This window comes from Coturnix japonica, chromosome 11 (assembly GCF_054131305.1).
Source record: "Coturnix japonica strain WE chromosome 11, WE-NBRP24, whole genome shotgun sequence".
Taxonomy (NCBI): Eukaryota; Metazoa; Chordata; class Aves; order Galliformes; family Phasianidae; genus Coturnix; species Coturnix japonica.
Window position 1 is genome coordinate 5,389,532 of NC_140673.1, and position 17,227 is coordinate 5,406,758.

The following is a 17,227-nucleotide window of genomic DNA, read 5'->3' on the forward strand; positions in this document are numbered from 1 at the left end:
AGATCTATCAGAAGAACAAACCCAGCCATATGCCATCCTGGGGGATGTACTGCTGCTTTCTGCATGGGACGACTTGCTCAGGTTGTGTAGATAGATCCTCAGTGGTGATTGTCCTTTTCCTATAGCAGCATTGCCCCAAAGGGTTAATATTTACCTTCCCTCCAGTTTGGGTAGCGTGCCATTCAGCTGCACCGTGCAGATGGATACAGGTGGGAAACACCCTCAGAAGAGCGCCCGGCTTGTCCTCATTTCATGCCTCGTTGGTCCCCCTCATTGTGTGGGGTCAGGAGCCATTGGGGATAGAAGACCTTTCCTCCCAGCCCTGGACCACCTGCATTTGGGTGCAGCACCCCTCCTGCCTCTGCTCTGCTGGCTTTGGCCTCGGCCAGCCAAGGGAAAGGCGGCAGCAATTACGGCACACACAATTAACGAGCTTCTAATCTCCAGCCTTGCGTGTAATTGCTGCTGTCAAATACAATTAGTGTCTGCCCAAGTTCCCCTCCCAGGGGGACAGCCAGGCCATGGCGTGGGGAGAGGAGGGGGAAAGTGGCTGAAACTTTAGGAGAGTTCACCTGTTCTTCTTGCCTCCCCAGTAACCCTCTCTCCTCAAACAGCGCCCAGAAATGTTAATCCAGAGGGTTAAAGGGATGTGGCAGCTGCCAGAGCACTCTGTGAGCTCTGCCTCTGGGTTCTCTTTGGAGAGTCTCCTGTCAGATTTGTCGCCTGAGACAATGCAGCTTAATTACAACTCAATCAGCACGCTTCAAGGGTTTACAGCAAACTGCACAGGAACTGAAGGGTTAGGGGACATTGCTGTCCCTCACAGTGCTGAGCCTCCCCCAGGTGCAGCATGGGGAGGCGTGATTCAGGACAGGTTCCTCCTGCTACCACCAAGCAGAGCTCTGCAGGCATCCCATGCTGCTGCTCCTCCATGCTCAGGGCAGCACTTGTGCTGATTGAAGCCTCATATCTGGGTATTCACTGATGCAGGGGGTATTTCTCACTTCCCTCTCTTAAGCCAGGTACTGCTGCCAGATACAGACAGAACCCCAAAGCAGCCACTTGACAGCAGACTGATCCCAGCAGACTCTGGGATCATTTTCTTCCTGCTGCAAGAGGAGAAATGGATCATGTCGTAATCATGGGAGACTCTTAAGACCAAAATAGAAGGCGGACTCAAAACCTCTGCAAAGAAAATGTTTGTCTCCCTAATTGTTTTTTGCTTCCATAATGCTTAGTATGATAAAACTATCTTTCCCCTTTATTTTTCAATCGCAATTAGACTTTAATGTGGTTAAAGCTTGTAAGTGACTTTGAGCTACTGTCGCACTGAGGAGGAGATGGAGCTGAAATTGTCAGTGAGGCATCGGACAGGGTTTTTTAATGTGTCTGTCATTGTATGTTAACCTCTGAACCAGGACACGGTGTCTGTTTGATGGCTGACAACAATTGGAAGGTATACGCCTTGACATCGTGGATAAAGGAAGATGGGGAAGCGGGGGAAAAAAAAAATGAATTAATGATGTTAGCAAATGTTAGTCCCTGTATTTCCATCCTGTTCAGAAAGAGGTTGTCAGGCTTTGAGACTGGCTGGAGCAGCATTGTCCGTGACAGCCAGTCCAGATGCAATTGTACCTTGACTCGAGCCAAGCTTTTATTGACAAATACAGTGCTGGGAGGTAGGGCTGGGGCTGCTCTGCTGTCCCCTCCAGGCGGAGCATGGCTTTATTCCTCCAGCTCTGCTTGACACTTGAGAACAATGGTTCCTTGCTGGAGCTCCCCGCCTTGCTCCAAAATGCATCTGGAGTCAGGGGAGTTGGAAATGCCTCTTAATGAGTACGGCTGCTGCATACAGAAGCGCGCATTTGCCTGTGATTTATGCTAGCTATGGTCAACCAGATCCACCTACCTAAGTTGGCTGTCAGGAGTAATAGTGACTTTGAGATCAGCTGTATGTGTACATAAGCAGCAAAAAGTCAGCAGACAAGAATTAGGGAGGAATTAGGAAATTCCAGTGCCTCGTAAGGCATTTCTGCCTTTCTTTACGACCTCTTCCCCTGGATCTCTTACATGACACTGTTTGTGCTTTGGTTCTTGTGTGCAGTCCTGCAAGAAGATTTGTTGCTGTGCTGCTACAGATTCCTCTACCTGCCCATGGTTCTTTAGCTGGCAGTTTGGGAGTAACCCCTTCACACACGTGGCGCGTTGTAATTTTGCCTTTTCTCCAGCATCTCTTACGTGGTCCTGACTGCAGATAGTACTGCTGGCATCTATGTTGAATCAGGGGAGCAAATTATGGGAGCCTGGGATCCTGTTATTCCTTAACTATCATTAGTTACATGTGTATCTGCAGTGCTTTGGACAGCATGCCAGCAATGAAAGAAATTGAGCTGGCTTAATTGAGAGCTGTATAGTTAATTATCAGTGCCTTTTTAAAGGAGGAGAGAGAATTTGCAGTGTCAGGGTTTCATTTCTCCATGGTTTGCAAGGTAACTCACTGGTTGTCATCTGTCTGGGTGTGACGTTTGCTTTGTCTCTTCAGCCCCAAGAGCCCTTTTTCACTATAGAGATGTCAGGAGATGTAAGAACAGCACCAGCCCATTATGGATCCATTCAGCTGGTGTGAGCAGCACCAAAACCACCAAACGGTTCCTCTTTGTGCTGCAGTGTGGCTTGGAATGAGCAGCAGCTCCCATCCCACCTCTTGCCTGGTTTCTTTGCTCCACCACCCTTGGGTTTCACAGGGTACGGATGTTGGCAGCAGGCAGCTGAGCTCAGTGTATGGGCAGGTTGGCAAGGCTGGATGGAAGGAAACCAGTCTGTGCCTGCATCAAGGCTGAGCTCCCATCACTCCTGGGAAGGAGTGCTGTTGCAAGGCTGGGCACATTCCCCTTGGGAAGCCCAGCCACAGTGATGGATGATGGAGCACGGTGCTGCTTTTAATGGCTTTGCAGAGCACAGGCACACGCTGAATCCTGAGAGGCTAGCTGAGACTTTGGCTGTACATTTGTCATAAATTCATTCTGCGGACTGTGATGGAATAAGCTTGGTTCTACATTCATAGGTTGGATATTGGGTTCCCTATTTGTGTATGAAGGAGAGGAGGTAAAAGCTGCTTGGACAAAGCAACCTGTATATGGATTAAGAACCAGAGAAGTTGTCATCCGAGCATTTTTGGGAAAGCCTCTACCATTAAGTTTCCCAATGGCCTTAGCTGTTCTCCATCAATATGATTAATCTCTGGTGGAAATGCAGCAGGTTGTGCAAAGAAGGCGAACTTAATCCAAGAAACCTGTTCTACAATTTCAGCCTCTAAAAAGGGGAAATGTATTTTCTCAGGCATTGTTTCTGGCTTTGAAAAAGAAAAGCAACCACCCAAAACTGTGGTGGTAAGAGAGGAAAGAACACAGATTTAAAATGTCCTTGTAGTTTCTGGAACTGGTTGGGAGTCCATTGGCCCCCAGCATCTAAGCAGATAGGCTAAGTGTGAGTATAGCATCACATCATAGGAATAGCTCTTCCTTTCATAGGAATAGTTCTCACATGCGGTACCAGCTGATCTGAAATTAATTCTCTTTCTAAGTGGTGTGGAAATAATTGATGGACAGTAAGGTTCTCTGCTAAATAATTTTTTAAGAGGGGCACTGCACTGTGAAGACTCCAAAGCCCTTTCCCTTCAGGAAAGAACAACTTTGTGTCACCTTTTGCTCTAAATTAGAGCAAGCCAACTTGCCACAGAATGGCTTTCATAGCCAATTTCCTTTCAGTCTTTTCTTTTAGAGTAGTGCTATCTGCAAGCCCAAATATTATGGCTTTGGACTGGGCTGAAAGGTGAATCTGGTTCAAGCTGGGCAGAATATAAATGTACTATGGGGGGGAAAAAAATGTTTAAAACAAAAGCAGCTTAGGGAGCCTGGAAGGAAGGCAACTTAAAGCATTTACTTTAAAAAAATCAACATCTTTCTATGTAGAATTGTGATGAGGCAGCACCATTTTTTGGCGTAGTCAGCAGTGTATTGCATCTACTGATAGGGGGCCAGAGTTGGGCCAGCTTTCCCTTACTTCTCTGATTTTATTCATCTTGGGTATGATGATCTCTTGTCGCGGAAAGCAGAACTGGCCATTGCCAAGAGCACGTTGCAATTAATGGGCTATTTTGTCAGGCAGCATTGCTGTGAGTTGCAAACCAGTTTTGAGTGCTCCCCTGGAGAACAGGGTACTGGATTCCCTAGAGCAAGCAGGGCTCCTGTTGGCCAGCACAAGAGGGTCAGGCTTTCAGACACAGGCTCTTAACTCTGCTCTGCAAATCTGGCATGGAGTTAAAGTCAATTGCAGAGCCCGAAGTGCGGGATGCTTTTTGAGAAGGTAGGCCTGCGGCTGCGTATCGATCAATCATCTCTCTAATTGTTCATTTCTATTATGGTGGGAATCATTCAGAATCCTAGAGTTCCTGGGAGTAAATCATTTGGAAATGCTACCCATTATAAAATTTAATTTTAAATCTATATTAAATAGATTTCCAAAGGCAAGCTTTGCAATCTAGTAACGTAACATTATGCCGCCGCACAGAGGCTCGGCTTTGGGTCCTTGGGGGCCATGGCAATGCTTTGGAACCCTGTGAGTGGGATGGCCGGGCCACCAAGCACACCTCTGGGGTAAACCCATGTCTGTGTGCACAATAGCATCCATCTACCTCTTCCTCCACATGGGAAGGATCACAGATGGGGCTTGCGGAGGGCTGAGCTCACTTCTGGGTGTGGGAAAGGTCTATGAGGTGGATTGGGAGCCAGGATGCTGGACCAACCTTTCTTTTTCTTTCAGACGACAGAGAAGAGGGGGAAAGAAAGCAAGACTGCGTTTGGAGGCCCGGTTGTCAGCTCGTTGTATCAAGAAGAAACAATCAGGTGATTATCTGTGCTGCACTTCAGTTGAAAACAGTATTTTTCTCATGTCATCTCGTTAAGCTTTTTTTTCTAATATCACACAAGTGTGGTGGCAACTACAACAGGATAATAAATGACAGGAAAGAACTTTTCAGGTCCATAATCATTTAAATCAATAACTCTCTGTATCACTGCCAGGTACTAACCTTTCCCTGGTGCGAGATGTGGGGGGAAGGGCAAGGCTTCCCATTTTTCAGTTATATGGCTAAGAAAAGGTAATATTGGCTTTTTTAATAGAAAGCTATTCAGACACCACCTTTCTCAAATAGTTATTTCTTTACCAATATGTTCATTAAGGTCTGTTCAGTGAAGGTTTTAATATTGGACAGTGTTTGCCTTCAGGGAGAGTTTGCACCTTATATCAAATTAATTTTTTCTAGGTTCTGCAGCTAGCATAGCAGAAATGCATTTACTGAGCTGGAATGGCTGCTATTTAAAAACTGTCAGAGTGCAAGTACTCGGTGACATTAGCTACTGAATAAGGACAAGTGGCTTTTTTTGCTTGTTTTTTATTGTTCCACACTGCTAATCACAGGAGTGGTGTTCACTCCCATATGTGAAGGGTTACCTGGAGAATCTTTGAGAATGCAGCATCATTTTTAGTTCAAATGAGTGGGCTGAATGAGAGGGCTAAATGTTTGAGCAGTGTTTGCTGTCGTGTTGCAGTGTTTGAACATTTAACACAGCATTTCTTTGACTGGTTTTCACACATGAAGCTCTGCAAGGAGATCAGGTAGGAACTGGAGCAGGCAAACACAGCAGCAGCACTGCGCTCCCTTGGCATTGCAGCCCACCCTTGAGCAAGATGGAGCTGCTGGCCAGGAGCAGCCAGGCTTGGAGAGCTATCACATCTTAACATGCACCTGGACCTTGACCAGACAGGCAGGTGTGACCTTGCTTTAACGTACTGCTTGAGGAATAGCCCCTCTGCTAGCCGCAAGCTCCTTTTTCTTCCCTGCTCTGTCAGCGTAGGTCTCAGCCAACATCCTTAATGTCATAACTCGACCTTGTGGTTTGAATCCTGTTTGAGCTGCTCATTCAGGAGCTGAGCATATTAGCGCTGCCTTGCATTGAGTGCTGAATGAGATGTTTATTCCTACAGTCCTTTCAGTGTCTTTCCTATCCCAGGTATTGACTGTGCACCTTCTGAACGTGAAATAAAGCCCAGTATCCAGAAAAACAGACATTGCCCCAGCTGGGTTACTGGTCTAAATCTTCATTTTTTTCTTTCTGTTTCTGTGAAAACATTGCTTGTGGAGGACTTGAAGATGATCACAGCTCCAAATAATAAAACCTCGAGCCAGCAAATATTTGCATGTTGGTAGTTAGCAGTAGGTGTGTTGCTGCAGGTTCTGTGTGTGGGTGCTGCTTCGTAGCCTGAGATCTGAGGAAAGAAACTGCAGACCAGCTGGTGGACTGGGTTGTCAGTGGTGGGCCTTACCGATGCTTTGCAACAAGCTTGCCAAAACTGAACTACTACTCAATCCACTCTAGTCTCTGATTCCCTGAGCTGTTGATGGGATAAATATTTTCCAATTATAGAGCCATAGTTAGGAAGCCCAGAATGAGCCCAAATCTTGTTTTGTCTACTAAAAACTAAAACTTGAGTCCTCCTCAGGCCTGGGATCTGACAGACTGCTGAAAGCAATGAATTTCGTAGCAAGCAGCACAGTGCCAAATGCAGGCTCTCATATGCCCTTTAGGATTCAGCTGATGCAAAGGCAGAGAAAGGCTGTCCAATTTATCTGGAGCCCAGCATCTTCACAGCCTCACCGGGCACCAGCAGGTAGGCAGGAGTGCAAGTGCAGAGTTTTGAAGGCTCACCTAAGCAGATTCTCTTAATTTATGCTTACCAGAAGCATCTGAACAGTTGAACAAATGATTACATAGCAGCAGCTGGCAGTAGGTTAATAGAGAGATGAGAGATCTTGTTTTTAAGAGTAGTGTAAACCATGAGTTCACTGTCAGCAGTCAGTTACTAAAGCAGTGCTTTTACTGCTTTCTGCTTTCTAAAATATTCATAAATAATGCTTATATTCCTTTTATGGAACGAAGTGCTTGTCTTTTAGGGTACAAATCTGTAAATGCTGGGCAAGGGGGAATTGCCATACCATACCCTGAAGTCAGGTAGATTCGGGGTTGGGAGAGCTGGGATGCTGCCAGGGCTGGATTTGCCTTATCGCGAATTATCTCAAATGTTTCCACTTTGAGAACAAGATAGGAAAATGGTCAGTCTGGCTCATGTAACTACATTGTTCCAAATAAATTCGAGAGCATCCATTGAAACAGGTTATACTGATCTAATTAAATCAATTTAGAGAGAGATTCAGTTAAATCAGTGCAATTTGCGTGTTCATAGATCAATCCTCAAATCAGGAGAAGGTCTCTTGAGCTAATGAGGCATAGCAGTTATTTACTTTGGGGTGCTGGGCACTGGTCATCAATTAGGAGTCATTAATAAAGCCTGGCAATAAGGAGCTGAAGTACCCCCAGTGACTAATGGGGAGCAGTTGCAAAATGTATTAGCATAGTGCTCTGCCTTTGTGTTTCTCTGTAAATCACTTATCTCACTTTGAGCATTAGATAAAAATAATGGGTACTGGTGGTAGAACTCGGAGATTCCCCTTGAAGGAGGGTTTGGAAATGATCTGTGGCTTCAGGCTGCTCAGCAGTGGTGGGTATAGTGTAGGGTTTGTTTTTTTTCTGCTGCATAAAGCTTCACGTCTGGTTTTAATGCCAGAATGAAAGCAGCAGTGGCTGAGCTCTTCCATGAGCAAATAACTATAATTACAGTTTCACAGAGCTGAGAAATAAACAGTGGGATGAGTCCGACTGATGTGCCACCGATACAAATCTAAGACACGGACTGAGGGAGGTGCCCAGGAGGGCTGCACAACTGGAAATTCAACTTCAAAGTTCTTTTTAAACATTTTTTAAGGAGAAAAAAAAATGAATAAAGAAAGAAGGAATGCAGTTTACAAATGTTTCCAGCAAACTTGGCAGATAGCAAATGCTTCTGAAAGACGTCTGCTTCCATTTCCAGGCACAGCAGAGGAGCTGCTTGTGTGTGGAGCGTGTGTGCTGGGATGGAGCTTAAATCCATTGGGTGTCTCTAAGGTCCCACTTGAGCTGTGTGATACACTCTGCCATCCCAAAGGGTGAAAAGAGCTCTTTTCTGACAAACCATCACGCTTTCCTGCAGCACTATGGAGCAAAGCACACCACATGGGCTCACTGCTGGTTAGGAAGAGGGGGCCATTGGGCACTCAGGTGGCAGCCAGCACCCCCAGCACCCCTCTCCCTGTCCCCCTGGCGTTTGGAAGCCAGCCCGCTGCCGTGTAATCTATCAGAATTGTATTAATCCCGCTAACGCAGCCGCCATCTGGCCCCGCTGCCGGCCGGCTCGCACGAGCCCCCGTGATGGATGGGCTCTGGAATTGATTAGTTGTTCTGTGAGACAAATGAACTGTTTTGGCAGAAAATACCAGAGGTCGCTGCGTGTGGTCAGGCACAAAGGCTGCTGAATTTTAACGAGCTGCTTCCAGCATCCGTGGTCAAGGTGCTGCTTCACTTCACAGCCTTTTGGGGAGAGCCCTGGTTTGGTTCCTTCCTTCCAGGGAATGCCAGCTATGGAAACAAGAGCAGCGCCAGCGTTAGGTAGAAATGAATGCTCTGTCCATGGTGCTTCCACAACACCCTCCAGGTTTGCCTTCTACTTATGGCTTCCCCAGGGTGGTGACCTTAGGGCTGTGCTGGGCAAAGGGCCGGCCTCACTCAGGCCTCCTTCCCTGGCAGCTCCCAATGGGGCTTTTCACGGCTGTTCCCCCCTACCCTCCCCCATCATGACGCTGCTAATCTGCCAAAGTGCCGTGCGTGGCGCGGCGTGTGGCACCGGCTGACACATGTCTCACTGCGTCCCCACAGCCCCCCAAGGACCGCACACAAGTGTACAGGCAAGTGGGCAACACTCCCCCCGGGACAGCCTGCCGGTTCCAAATAAACTTGAGTTATGGATTTATTCAGCTTGTAAAACCTCAGCTGGCATAAATAATTGAGAAAGCAAAGGTTTGTCTGCGGTGCATACCTCAGGGACCCACTCCTGCCTCCCCCCTCCCACCACCCTTTCTTATGAAAATGATCCCAGTTGCACTGATAGATAATAACAACACCAAGCAATTAAAAGCTATGGGTGGCTGGAGAGAGGAGAAAAGGTTCAGTTAATGAGCTTTTCCTCTTCCTGCGCCCAAGAGAGCCTCAGAAGTGACGAGGCGATTAAAGCGAAGAGATAATTATAGATTATGTGAAAATGGGTCCCATGGGGGCTGAGGGCCTTGACACAAACACTGAGTGCTGCGAGTTCCTCTCAGCTCCCTGCACGCTGCTGCTCTGGTGGGCTCCCATCGCATGGCCATGCCACCTGTGTGCAGCACCAGGGCCAGGCAGCCCTCACTGAGCATCTTTTGGGACACGGATGTGGGAAGGGGCAGAGGAAGCACAAAGCAGGACTGGATGGACTCCTCAAAGCCTTAGACCAAAGGTAATCTGTGAGGGTGGAAGGTAGCGGGGCCAGCCTGGGGGGTGGTACCAGTTAGGAATTGGGATTAGGTAGATTTACTGTGCCCCAGGTAGGGAGGAAGTGAAGCCTGATTAAGCAACAGTAGATCTTCCCTATGAGCTAAAGCCATTGGCTTGACCACTCTGTTTTTCAAATGGCTTATATAGAAAGCTTTGGAAGCCTCCAAGGCTTGGGAAGAGGAGGTGGTTTGGTGTAAACTCACCTGCATTATCTTCAAGGGTAGAAGGAACTGCCCGTGCTTTACCTTCAAATGATAGGTGTGGTCCAGGTTGATTTGATAGGTGACCTTTAAAGGTCCCTTCCCCATCCAGAATCTAAGGATTCTATGACTTTGAATGGGGGTTAGCATCTCCTACTAGAATGGGGAGAGCAGAAGTCAGTTTGAGAGGTAGAATGTGTTGGGGAGGGAGGAGAGAAGAAGCCCTTCCAGCCATCTGCAAGAAATAGGTGGGAACCTGTTCCTTGTAGGTATCAGGTGGTCACGCATTTGAGGAAGACTCAAGGAGAAGAGACAAGGCTTGTATGTCACATAGTCTGTCACAGAAACAAACTCACCTCAGTCTTTCTTTTAGCTACCATTGGAAGTAACTGCACACTTACCCAGTGGTTTGAGTTTCCTGGTCTTTCCCATCTCAAGGTGTCCTGAAGGCTGCATTTTTCATAAATGGATACTTTTAAAAATCACTAGAAACGCTAGAATCTTTTCCCCTGTAATGTGGGTCGAGCAACATTAGGATGTGACATATTCTTGTATTTCTGATGTGCTTCTGCCTGGTTTTTTAGGTTATTTTGTCTTTTAGGCCTTGCTGCTGACTTTTATCAGCTTCATCGGTAGAGTGCACATGCTGCCTGGTCTACAGACCATGCATCCAACTTGCTTCCTTATAACTGCTGTGGTGGAGGGGTTGTTTTGTATGTATGCATAAACACGTGTGAAACAAGTGAAAAATCTTCACGTGCTTCTGTGCTGCATTTCTTATTTCTCGTCTGTCTCTAAAAGAAGGAAAAAAATAATCCAGATTATATAATCTTTGTGAGTTTTTTTTTCCCTCCAGTTACCTTTCTGGTTTCGGCACTTGGCAAGAACAAATTGTTTTGAATGTCTCAAGTACAGACATTGTTTTGCTTGCAGTAAAATATCTTCATTAGGACTGAATGGACTTCCTTCAAATCTGCGTGCAAAAAAGCTCACTTCTCTTTCTTGATTTCTGTAAAATAGAGGGATAGAATATATGCTAACAATTCTTTTTTTAATTCAAAAGCAGGAGGCAGGTTTAAAACTCAACAAATAAATGCATTGTAGAAAGGTGAAATTTCCCAAAGCATTACACCTTCATATAGGGAGATTGCTATTTTGGAGTAATTCCATTGTGGAGATAGAAAAGTGGTTTTTTGGAAGGGGAATACATAGACTATTCACAGACGCGGTTGGTCCAGAAAAGCTAAATCCCACCCAGATAGCTGTGTGCATTTTTCTCCTTACAGACAACACCAGTATGCTCAGGAGAAGACTGGGAGCTTGCCTGGAGGCTGTGGTGGAATGTTGGCCCACTGCTGCTCCATTGGTGTTAGGAACATGCCCTCCTGCTGTGCTCTAGCAGACACGTTCCTGTGGAGCACAGGGAGAGAGCAGCTGCTTCACTGCTGCTGTTTGCCTTCCTGCTGGTGCCTTCAGCTGTGCCATGTAGGGTCCAGCAGGGCTTTCAACAGCCAAGAGCACGCGTGAGAGGTCAGACTGGCAAGGCAGGGCTAGAGGTATGTCTCTGCTTATCAAATCAGCCCTTGTTAGAGGGGGCAGGCATGCCTCATAACCTCCATCATGAAGCTGTCAAGCCCCATCTTGAGCAGCATAAGCTTTTGCCTTTTCCAATCCCACCATGAGATCCTTTTTTTCCTCCAGAATTCAAAGTAATTGCATTTAAAGCACGCAGTGATTTGTTCCCCAGGAGCCTGCACAGCATACAGACAAGACCTCCAATGAATGAGTCCTTGAGAGAGCAGTTAAGGAATTGGAAGGCTTCTGTAGCATCCTTGGGCCTGCAAATGAAGTATGTGATCTCATATGGCCCACAGCTCTCACCTGGAAATGTGCAGCTCAGATGTGCCAGAGGACTGCTTGCGTGCAGAGAGTTGGGGAGATCATAGAACAGCCTGGGTTGAAAAGGACCACAATGATCATCTTGTTTCAGCCTCCTGCTATGACCACAGCCTTGGTTTAGAGCAGCAGGTAGGGCCTGCAAGGGGCCAACACATGCTCCCTTAGCCCTACTTGCTGGGCTGTGGCAGGTGTTTCAGTTACACCATATAACAATCAGAAAGATCAATTTGATAGAACAGTGATACAGGAAATCCAGTAACAAAGGAATTAAAGCAATGGAAAAGTGCTTACCTGTCTCTGAAGAACTAAGCTTGCAAGGGAAACTCCACAAAAGAGGAATCTCCAGAAAGAGATCCCTCCTCAGTGGCAGTCAGCTCTTAAATAAGGTCTAAGAGAGGTGCAGCCAGGCTCCACTCTTTCTGGTCCTGCAGCTGAATTGCTTTCACCTGTGCTCCCAGGGCTGGCCAGTCCCCTCCCCAGGTGCTCAATCAGTGGTTCAGGCTGTGATTCAACAGTTACCATATGCAACCACAGCTTCTTCTGGAGCTAAAAGCAGTATTCTGGCTTCAGACATGCTAAAACTTATGTTATTACCAGTGAAGCAAACAATTTCAAATGAAGTTAAGACCTACATATGGATTCTTAAGACACAAAAGAGCTTCATATCATTTGCTTGATCTACAGCACTTCTGGGCAATTGGTGAAGCAAGTGCTCAGAACCTTAAGGAAAAGGATGGAGAGCTGAATGAAGATACTTTTACCCCACTGTATAAATCTGTGCACCTGCGTATGTAATACAGATTTGGGTCAACCTATCTCAGAAAGTAAGGAGAGAGATTGAAGAAGGGGATGAAAGGGGAATATCAGCAAAAGTAGGAGTTTATGACCGAGGAGAAAACAACATAGTTTGAAAGGAGCATCTGGAGAGAAGGTGACTTGTGTGGCCATGTGAGAGGTCTGGAGGTGGTGTGATGTAAGTGAATAAGCACAGATTACCTAAGGGTACCCAATAAGATCAGGCATCTGTTTTAAAATCACCAAAAGAAAGTATCTGTTCACTTTTCACCCCTTCATGCCCAGAATGTGGAGCTGTAGAGCTTTCTTTTAACAAGGCTACGAGTACAGATGGGTTAAAAAGTAGAAAAGTGTTTGAAAAAGGGTCTGGAAGAATGTGAGAAATATCTTCATCTGGATACAGCTACAGAAATTCTTAAGCTACCGAGTTTCAGAAGCTGAGGATCTAACCAAGGGGCAGCTGCTTTGCGCTTGTCCTGTTTCTTCTGCTCTTTCCTCCAAACTCCATTAGTGCCCGATGAGATATATGGCATTGAAAAGGCCTTTGGTTTGAGTCAAGGAGATGGCAGTTACAAGTTTGTTTGCGTGGCAGGGAGAAGCAGAGCTTTAGCCCTTTATCCTCTGGCAGACTGCAGTGATATATACCAGGACTGAGCGGGTTTCGTGTTGGGCAACTTTATAAGCTTCTTGTGAGAGCTGACAGGAGTAGGACTTCTGCCCTGGCATAGTGTTGTTAAAAACAAGCTTTGTTTCTAGGAAGCAGGAATTTCTGAGTCCTACAAGGGGGAAAAACTTACTGTTCTGCATGCATCATCCCAGGAGCCTATTCCACTCTGGTGGTGCTATTGAAATGTTTGTAGCAATGTTAGAGCGTAAGAATGCACGTGGCCTTTGTGCAGAGTGTAATGTGTTATTCAGTAATGTGCTATTTCTTTTGCTTTTGTTTTCTGAATAGAGAAGAGGACAAGAACATTTTTGATTACTGCAGAGAAAACAACATTGACTACGTAACCAAAGCCATTCAGTCGAAAAAAGTGGACGTGAATGTCGCAGATGAGGAGGTATGGGTAAAAAAGATACAGAAAATCAGTCTTTTAATTGTTTAGTTTGTTAACAGTATTAAACCTTCCCAGAATTTTCTGATTAGACTTGTTATAAAGTACTGCAGGAGTTGGACCAACACTTGATCGTGGAAATGAGTGTAATCTGTTTGAAAAGAGCAGCTTTCCACTGGATTCCCAGCAGTGTGGATGTACTGTGATTTTGGAGCATGTCAGAAACTTCCTGTTATTCTCAGTAAGAAGAGCTGCAACTTGCAGAATGATGTGCTGAATACCCCCCTTTCTAGGGGCATCGTTTCAGGATTGAAGCACCATTTCTCCCACAGGGAAACAATAGAGATACTGCCAGAAACCTGAAGAAAAAGACAAATGCACGCGAATGGTCTGGTGATTTTCTTGGTAAAAAAAGACATGTGAAGTGGACAGTTTCTCATTCGGGAGATGTAGCAGCTTTATTGCTCTGGTTTCAGTGCTTGCATACTGCCACCTAGCCCTGCTCTTGGTCAATAGTACGTACAGCTACTTTTGCCCGCTGCTTTCCAGCACATTGTGTTTTGGTGAACAGATGAAGTGCTTACACATTCATAGACTGAGACGCCACAAATTCAGTTGGGTTCTCCTGTAGCTCTAAGCAGATTTCTGCCCTCTGAGCCATGACAGCCCCGGCTGGGGCTCTGAATGCTGATGGCAGGGTCTTTTATTATTAATCAGGAATTCGTGTGAATTAATTTTCAGATGAGAGGGAAGGTGTTCACGATCAGAGCTGGAATTCTGCATTGTGAATTCAATGAACTGAAACTGTCATATGCCATGCAGTCACTGCAGCAGGGCTGTTACTCAGCTCCATTTGTCCTTCTGTCAGCCACAGGTTGCAGAAGTGAGTGCCCAGGGCAGTCATTCCCAACACGGCCAGAAGCCTTTCATTAATAAAATCCTATTTTTGAGATCACACGCTTGTAATCAGTGCACAATAACATCATGTGATCTTTGCTTCATTTCCATTGATGAGATGTTTTCATACTTTGCAAGGTTCAGAAGCTGATTCCTTCTTTTGAGTCTGAGCAGCGAATGTTCATGTTTTCAGCCAAAGGAATTGTTTAAAGAATATATGGGAACAGTGGCTGAAATATTGTTGTTCTCTCCTTGTAAACATTTGGAGACAGATCTGAAAGGTGTGGAGTGACATCCTCTTTGAGAAATATACCCATGTGTCCATAGTGTGAGAGGGCCTGTTTCAGAGCCAGCAGGCACTCGCAGAGCATGGAGCTGCTGCAGCAAACATCTGACACCTCTGCAGCCCTGGCTACCTGTGGAAAGTCAATAGAAAGATGGTGCAGAATTCCCTCATAGGTATAGGTAGCAAGCGCTCAGAGAAATAGGAGCCCCTTTTTTAGCAGGAGCTGGCTTTGTTAGACTTGATTTTAATTGGTTAAATAAATAAATAAATTAGAGAAGCTAGAAGAGAAATCTGAGAGAAATATTTGTTCAATGCTGTTTTGAGGGGGCTGAACCCATTGCCAGAGCTGTTTAGTATCCAAATGCATCCTTCAGAGTCTGGAGGGCATCTCATTTTCCAATATCGTGCAAGTTGATTGAAGTTTTAGAACCTGTTTTAGGAAGGAGATAACCCAGAGCGAGCCTTTGGTAGGGCGAAGTGTATGCAAACATCATCTTGTCATTTTTATTAACTGTTTTAGTGTTACAGTGTAAATACATCCTGCCATATCCAGAAGATGCCTTTCCCAGCCCTCTGAACGTAACTCACTCTGTCGATCTTTTGATTTAAACGCATATAAATATAAAATGTCAGCATGGGTCTGTACAAAGAGTTAACTTGTTATGGAACAAAATCTGCTGGAGCACCGAGCAGCCTTGTGCTCAGCTGTAAAGGCTCTCAGCACAGCCGCTCCTGCAACAGGAATGACCTGCCTGCAGCTCTAAGGTGCTTTGGTTTTATCTCCGAGCGATGTATTTGTACTGTGTCTGGTTAGCAAAGGGAGAAAATGAGAATAAAAGGAGCAAAAGGATTTCAGAAGGAGCAGTAGGAGTCTGTAGGCTTTAGGCAGAGATGCCCTTGGCAACTCCTGAAGCACGAGCTGTCTCCTCCCCTAGATTAAAGAAAGAAATGAAAATCTTCATGGACAGCAGTCAAGCTGGCATACCTGCTAACAGTGCAGATATAATAAACTTCAATTTAGAATTAAGCAAAGAATCTAATGACAGTAATCATGTACACACTTCCATTTACTGTATCTAAATTGCCCAGAGTTCAACAGAATAGCTTGCATTCACTTAGTAGTAAGTAGTGCAGTCTAAAACAACCAGTTTCTCTTGCGTGTGTCAGCAGGACTAATGGAATAAGGGATGGACTGTGGCTGGGGAGTCACTGCAGGGCATCAGGCACACTGCAGCAGCATGGATTGTTTGCTGCCTTTGTGAGAGCAGTATTTCTTCAGCTGTTAACTAACCAGAAGTTGTTCAGAGGCATAGGTGGGTTGCTTCCATCATCTGTGCCAGCATCCGGGGTGACTGTAGGTGGAGCTTTTGTTGTAACTGTTGGAGATGCCCCAATATACAATCATAGAATCATAGAACAGCCTGGGTTCAAAAGGACCACAATGACCATCCAGTTCCAACCCCCTGCTATGTGCAGGGTCACCAACCAGCAGCCCAGGCTGCCCAGAGCCGCATCCAGCCTTGCCTTGAATGCCTGCAGGGATGGGGCATCCACAGCTGACTTGGGCAACCTGTTCCAGTGCATCACCACCCTCTGTGCAAAAAACTTCCTCCTAATATCTGGCTGTATTTAAACCCTTACCAAAACTCGCTAATAAAAGGTGTCTGGAATGATGCTCACTTAGCCCCAACTTTTGAGACTGCAAGTGCCAAACTGGTGCCAAGGCAAGGACAGGTGGGATATGGATTTGGAGAAGCATTGCTGGGTGTGCATGCTTACTGCCATCAGGGGGGTTTCCCTCAACGTCTCAAGGCTCTGAAAGTGCTTGGCTTCCACCTCAGAGCTGAAGTTCACCTGTACAGCCGCAACAACTGCACTCCCCTTCACTGATTTTGCAATTGCAGGAAGGGGATGGAGCCATTATGAATGTACCTTGTCTTAATTACCAGTAATAAAACACTTGCTACAGGTTAGATTGGCTGTCGTTGGTGTACAGACTTTACAGCTGCAAACGTTGTACCTAGAAGTAGAGCTTGCTGCTGTGGCGTTTCCATTGAGGTTGGCTTTGTTCTCCTCTTTCTCTGCACTGGCTAATTGATGTGAAATTCATTCCCATCCGTTTGTCTGCTGAGGTTGGGTCTAGCTGAGACAAATCCCTGTCCTGTGCTTTGTTTGTGAACACACTGTGACTTGGAGCTGAGCAAATTGATATGCTGTTGGCTTGAGAAACTGCTGCAGAAGCCGGCCAAGCTGGCAGCGGTTACCCAAGCAAAGCACGGAAGATTTAAGAGGCAGGGTTAGTGCACCGGGGCTATTTTTATGCTGTTTTTATTAAATACTTCAGAGGCAGGGGAAATGCATCTTCTCAAGTAACTTCTGCAACAACTGTTGTGTGTTTGAATTGCATGGAGAGAGTGCCCTGCTGTCTGATTGCGCTGGGCAAGGCTACTGCTGCAGTGCTTTCCCATGCAAAATTATTCGCCTTGGTCTGAGCCTTTCACTGCCTAATGAAATAGTCATACGGGAAGTGCTTTGGGACAGCTCAATCTGTGGCTCTTCATGCTTCTGCTGTGTTAT

The 17,227-nt window shown here is 45.9% G+C and overlaps 1 protein-coding gene across 5 annotated transcripts in view; it reads left to right on the plus strand.

Annotated features, from left to right (window-relative positions):
• Nucleotides 1-17,227, plus strand: part of ACBD6 (acyl-CoA binding domain containing 6) — a 59,220-nt gene that overhangs the window by 10,848 nt on the left and 31,145 nt on the right. For 2 of the 5 annotated variants that reach the window (XM_015869782.3, XM_032446197.2), the window contains exons 4-5: nt 4,822-4,904; nt 13,368-13,473. In XM_015869782.3, coding sequence (XP_015725268.2) covers nt 4,822-4,904; nt 13,368-13,473 — 189 coding nt within the window. Of the gene's footprint in view, nt 1-4,821; nt 4,905-13,367; nt 13,474-13,572; nt 15,586-17,227 lie in introns of those variants that run through there. The other 3 variants (XM_085512125.1, XM_085512126.1, XM_085512127.1) reach the window with 2 other exon arrangements.